The following is a 6,223-nucleotide window of genomic DNA, read 5'->3' on the forward strand; positions in this document are numbered from 1 at the left end:
ACCCTTTTAAACTTCAGAGGTTTCAATCCTGTATTACGACTACTTGAGGTTTGATCCCATTTTCCAACACAGAAATAAGATACTCGGTAAGTTTAGTACACACATCTAACTTATGAGCACTGTTTTCTTTCCTTCTTGGGTAAAAATAGGTCGCTTAAAAGACAGTTTGGCTGAATATGCTGGATAACTACGGAAACATTGCTTTTTTTTTTGTTTGTTTTTTAAACTGAAGTTCCCTCTCAGTGAACTGCACAGGAAGTGGAGTTAAACCTCTTTCTTGCCTTACAACACTGAACCTGCTATCTCAGCATCAAACTGCAAGAACCTGGCCGCTATTAATACAAAGAAAGGCAGCACAAGATCTATTCTTGTTTAAAATACTTCAAAGGACAAATGCTGAAGATGTATGAAAAGCTACATCCCTTTTGAAAATCTGTCATGAGTTCTCCAGAACAGAACACTTGCTCAATCCTCTCACCTTTACCTCATATATGCTACTCCTGGAAGGCAAGATACCACTCTGCTGTAATAAAACAGGTCATTGATACCGTGATATCAGAACATAAGCAACATTTGCCTGTGAGTCAGTAAAAAGCAAAAAGTGCAGCTACATAAAGTTTTCATAGAACCTGGCAGAGAAGACTGGCTGGAGAAGACTGGGAATACAAACTTACAGAATGCTAGAGAAACGGATGCACTGAAGTGAGAACATCCCAGGAAACACGGACAAGTGAGCAAATAGACTCCCCCTAGAGACATCTCAGAGAAAATTCAAGACTGAAAGCCTGAATACCTGCTGGAACACTCCTACAGAACAATGTAAATTGTTCTTTACCAAATCTAGTAATTCTACATAGCAGTCAAAAACATTTGAAATTTGGCACAGCACATTCATAGAAATGAAACATGAGAAATTATCCACATAAGATTCCCATAAACATGTATGGCAGATCCCCATAAATTCTCTATAATTACCACTTCAAAACATTTGCTTGAACACCTTCTTCTTATGCCAACAGCTGAACAGCCACAGGAAAGGGAATAGACAAAACCAAGTTAAAAGTGTAAAAGAAATACCAAAGCAAGTATTGAATCAAGGAGCATGGTTAAACCACTGTCTAATGCTGATTGTAAAGCAAGTTTTTAATTAACTCCAATGCATAACTGAAGATCCATTTACAAATGAGGAAATCACAGAGTATCCTACAAAAATAAAGTATCTGTACCAAATGTATTCCACAACTGAATTCCACCTTAAATATTACACTAGGATGAACAGTATTGAAAAAATACAGTGTTTCTGTTACAGCATAGAAGGGTATTTTGTGGAAAACAAGTAAATTATAACGTGGCTCACAGCTCAGAATTATTATTTGTTATTTTCAGTTCAGGTCTGTCCCCACTAAGTTACAGGTTACCCACATCCAAGACCAATCAGAATTTTTACACAATCTTTCACTAGTCTATAATGATACATACTTTAAAAAAATCCTTGAATACACTGTGGCAAACTATAATTAAACACTTTGTTTCACCTCAGAGAAGCGGTAAGAATCTTGCTATGAAATAGCAAAGCTGATGTTGTTCTTGGTAAAATATTTACCATAATCAGAATCCTAAGACCTAACAAAGAAGTCATTAAAAAGGCAGTTACATTTACCTTTTTTTGATGATGGGCATTAGAAACATTCACGTTGCAGTGTAAACATTTCAACATTATTATTTTTTAAATGAAAGCAATCATACTGTAATTTTAAACATAAACTCTGCTTTCTTTTCTAAGTCAGCTGGAGAACATGAACCAGTTTTCATTAATCAGTACTTGCCCGCAACACTAAACTTCTTCCTTATCTACACAGACCCAGAGTATCAATGCTACAGTCCAGTTATCTCCTCAGTTTAACTTTCTTTACTAAAAACTAAAGGATGCTGTCTATCTTGAGTGTGGTAGCCTGAGGAAAACTTGTTTATCAGTGAACACGGTGATCTAAGCTTGTACTTGGATGAATCAGAGAAGGCCTCCGTGGAGGAAAAAGGCTTATTACAACAGCACAGGTAGATGTTCACAAAAGATCTACTAATGGGTCCAATCAGTAGATACAATTGCATTTAACAGCTACCTACTAAGTGAACCATTACTTCCCATACAGCAAGTGCCAGAGGCTGCTGCAAAAGACTGCTGTACTAGATTTCCACTCTACAAATTCAGCGACTGATGAAGAGAACCTGGGGAGCTACAGATAATTCAGCAAAATCAGAATGGAGTAGAAGAGCGGTCACACATTAGTCATCAGGAAGAAGCCTTCTTGCTATTCACCTTTGTATTTTGACACAGCTCAGCATCCTACATCTTCTTATGGCTAACGCTCTTTATAAAGCATAAGTATTAAACTTTTATACAGTAGAAATACAGCTGCTTTAACATACACACACCTTGAGAGCAAGTCCTTGCAACATGAATTACAAAGCTAATACACACACAGCACTGATTTTGCTGGAGGCCAGGAAGTCTCTGTTAAGAAAGACAACCTGTTTGTTTTTTTGTTTGTTTGTTTAAGTTAAATTTCTAAATAGAACTTGAGTATTTTAACTGAATGAAAAAAACGTGAGTGCAACAATCAGAATCCTGTGACAGGCTCTCACACAACTTAGTTGTTAACATCTGTTTTACAAACTCTGTCCTGTAATTACCAGATTTAACTGAAGCTATCAAATACTGAATGGAATTGCCTAAATACATCTTTTTGGTACAAGACAGCAACCTTGCTGAATAACACATTACCAGCACTTTTCAGACACTGAATATATTCGGGAATATAATTAAGACACAAACAAGATCACACAAGTTTTTTGTAAATATTCTTATGTTGGTTTTATAGCTTTTCTTGTTTCTTTAGGAAACTCTTGAAGGGAAAAAGGAATGAAGAATTCCAGAAGAGAGTTGACTTCATTCAGTTCCAGACTGTATTCTGCTGCTATTTTCTCTGCAGTCCATATGTGAGGATGAAGTCTATGATTATTAAGAAGCATCAAAGCCTCCACAATAGAAATTTTGCCTTTGGGAACTTTCTTAATATCTAGCTCTTCCAAGTGACCTAGTTTTGTCAATCTCTTTTCCACCTGTTTACGTGGAAGATGTTCACCTCCTCCATCTTTTACCTAATTGTGGGAAGAAAAACAAAAAGAGATTAACAGCAGTTCCTTTTACTACGCATACTGTAACAGTTAAGCTATTTCTCTAAATATGGCATTGCCCATTAATTTTTCCCATTTTTACAGCCATAAAAAGTTTAGCTTAGCCACCCTCACTTCTTAATGTCAAAGATATTACAGCTAGTTGTTGCACAGCCACTCCATATAGAGGGCCAACTCCCTATCCGCATCATGAAAAGCTACAATCCAGTACTGTTGAAGTGCTGTACAGGCTCAGCAGCCTTCATACAAGCCATCTGGCAGCCAAATGTAAATGCAGATGACCTAATATTTGATGCTGATTCACGCCAGTGGGGAGGAGAAGGGAAAAAAAAAAATCACACTGAAAACTGGTATCCTTTTCATTCTCCTTCACTTTCGTATTTCAGTTTTGCAACTAAAAGCTATCACCTCTCATGCTCTGTCTCTAGAACAAGCTCTGCTGAACAATGAAAAACTTTAGCACCATCATGTGCAATTTAAATCTCAAGACCACTGCAGTACTCAGACACAGAAAGTCTTTTCTTTCGAGTCCTTTTGTATTTCCTTTTCTAAATCATTTCCAAACCTGCTCTACCTTCCCTATATTGCTTTTTATTAAGATTTCACTGATGAATGACACTACAAAAAAGAAACAATGGAAACCTTCTTAAGAAGTACTTTTAAAGGAAAGTGTGTGCAGCTACTGTATTAACCCAAAGCTGAAAAAACTAATGTGGATGCTATAGCATCTGTAACTGCCTGTTATGCTCAGATAATGAATAACTTTTCAAGCCTTAATAAAATGACCTATCTTTAGGTATCTGTCACTACAGGACTGAAAGCTGATACTTTTTCATGTAACACAGACACACCAAATATGTATACACTTTGTACAAAGTATTCAGAGAAAAGAAGTGTTCAGAAAAAAAACATCAGGACAAGAAGGAAACTTTTAGAAAGAAACTTTTGCTCACAAGCCTCTCTGCTAACACATTAACCATGCTTTTCCTAACAACTTCATGCAGACACACCAGAATTGCAAGTCTTATGTGGCAGCTGTCTTGCAGGAGGCACAGAATGAAGCTCTGAGATTTGTTCCACTTGTGGCTTTTCCTGAAACTACTCCTGACAGGCTTACAAATGAAAATGTTTAAAGATATTGCTGCAATGCTGGTTTCTGCTGATGCTGATGGTCTGATTTTTGGGTGGTGCTGTTTGGATCCAGAAGTTGAACTTGTTGATCCTCACGGGTCCCTTCCAATTTGGGATATTCTATGATTCTATACTGCAATTAAACTTTCAGCTCTGCAAGATTAAGAGTCCTAACCTCTATTACAAAAATTAAGGATAGAGATTATTTGGAAGCTTCAGGAAAGAGCGTCTTTTAAAATACTTTAGCCTTAAATGGATGGTACTGTGGATGTGGCAAATCAGAAATACTTAGGAATAATTAGAAATGTTATTGCTAGATGAGTATAAAGCTTTTACTAGTGAAAGAAGGAGCTAGAATAAAATGGTCCAATAATGCAACAGGTAAAAAGGTGGAAGAAGGTGGAAAAAAAGGAGACTACGCCCCAGACATCCTGTTACTGGATGAGGTATGCCTTGCTTTCCAAGTCAAAGACTGCAGTGTTGCAGTGAGTAACCTGATGGCCAAACAGTCCACAAGGCTGTACAAGAATAAACAAACCCGGGCATTTCCTGAGCCACATAACGAAAAAGCTCTGTATGAGATGTCATTAACATCAGAAATCTTTTAATGCCTTTGCTATCTACCACATCATGCCTCAACATCAGTCCCAACTTCTTTTCTTCTAAGAGCCACATGGGACATCTCTGGCAAACAGTATCTTTCAGAGGGGTTGGCCAACTCCCCTTCTGCATCTGAGGGAGCAGAAACTGAAACTTCAGTGAAGAACAAAAGAAGATCACTGCTATGTTAAAGTGGAGGACTGTAAGCATATAGGTTGCATGATCACAATCTGTGCCACTGGTGTATAACTGAGCACTGAAAACATCACGTTTATCTACCAACAGCAAAGCTTCTAGGCATTAACAGAGCATTACCCTTTAAAAAGAAAAATGCCTTAGAATTTGTGTTGGACTTGAAAACAACAGAGCTAATACTCATATGCCTCCTATAGACAGAGAAGCACTCACCTGTGCCGGGGGATCTCTGGACTCCACATAAACATCTTTTAACAAGTTGAGGAGCCTGTCGTCCTTCCTGGAAATTTCTTGCTGTATCTCAGGGCGGTCTGAAGGTGAAGGGGTAAAGAACAAAAAAAAAGAAAAACCAACCAAACAAAAAAAAAAGCAGAGAGGCGAGTCACAAAACTTCCCTTTCTGTTAGCCGTGCCCCAGCACCAGCCCGTCCCCGTTACAGCCCGTTACCCGCAGCTCCCCACACACACAGCGGAGCGGCCCCTAGCAACTGCCCTACCGACGGCTCCGCCCAACGCCGCCGGCCGCGTTCCCGGCATGCCCCGCGCGCCACCCCGCTCAATGTCAACGGCCCCGCGCCGCTTCAGCCCACCGCGCGGCCCCGATCCCACGCCTCTCCCGCCAGCCCCGCTCTGCGGCGCTCCTCCCGCGCAGCCTGTACCGCAGGCCCAGCTCTCCCGCGGGCGGCACCCCTAGCTGCAGCCGCCCCGGCGAAGCCGGCCCTCACCGGTCAGCTCGTCTAAGCGGCTGGTGGGGTGGCGCGGCGCGGGGGTGGGCTTCTCCTTGCTGATCTCGCGGCGGGCCCGGCTCTCCACATTGAATGTCCGAAATACACGCGCCAACCTCCCGCCCATCGCCGCCGCTGTCGTGTCCCACTCTGCGCCTGCGCAGAGCGGCGGGACGCATGCGCAGAATGCTGGCGCGACGCCGGGGTGGGGTGAGGTGACAGCGCTGGCGACGGGTGACCCTGGGTTGGCCGTTGGTGCTGGTTCAGGCAACTAACAAATAAACGCAGAAAGACGCGCCCGCTGATTATTTCACAGCTCTTTGCGGCACCGTTTTCTCTGGCGCCGGCTAGGTGCCTCCGGGGCGCTCGGCCCCGCCG

The 6,223-nt window shown here is 41.4% G+C and overlaps 1 protein-coding gene across 1 annotated transcript; it reads right to left on the reverse strand.

Annotated features, from left to right (window-relative positions):
• Positions 1 to 1,119: 1,119 nt before the first annotated feature.
• On the reverse strand, positions 1,120 to 6,011 carry NDUFAF4 (NADH:ubiquinone oxidoreductase complex assembly factor 4). The gene is made up of 3 exons (XM_052689533.1): positions 5,846 to 6,011; positions 5,335 to 5,432; positions 1,120 to 3,159 (listed from the first exon to the last, which is right to left on the reverse strand). The coding sequence occupies exons 1-3, from the start codon at positions 5,970 to 5,972 to the stop codon at positions 2,863 to 2,865; spliced, it is 522 nt and encodes a 173-aa protein (XP_052545493.1). The 5' UTR covers positions 5,973 to 6,011; the 3' UTR covers positions 1,120 to 2,862.
• Positions 6,012 to 6,223: the final 212 nt, after the last annotated feature.

The sequence above is a fragment of the Tympanuchus pallidicinctus genome, unplaced genomic scaffold, assembly GCF_026119805.1.
Source record: "Tympanuchus pallidicinctus isolate F22 unplaced genomic scaffold, pur_lepc_1.0 scaffold1, whole genome shotgun sequence".
In the NCBI taxonomy this organism is placed as follows: domain Eukaryota; kingdom Metazoa; phylum Chordata; class Aves; order Galliformes; family Phasianidae; genus Tympanuchus; species Tympanuchus pallidicinctus.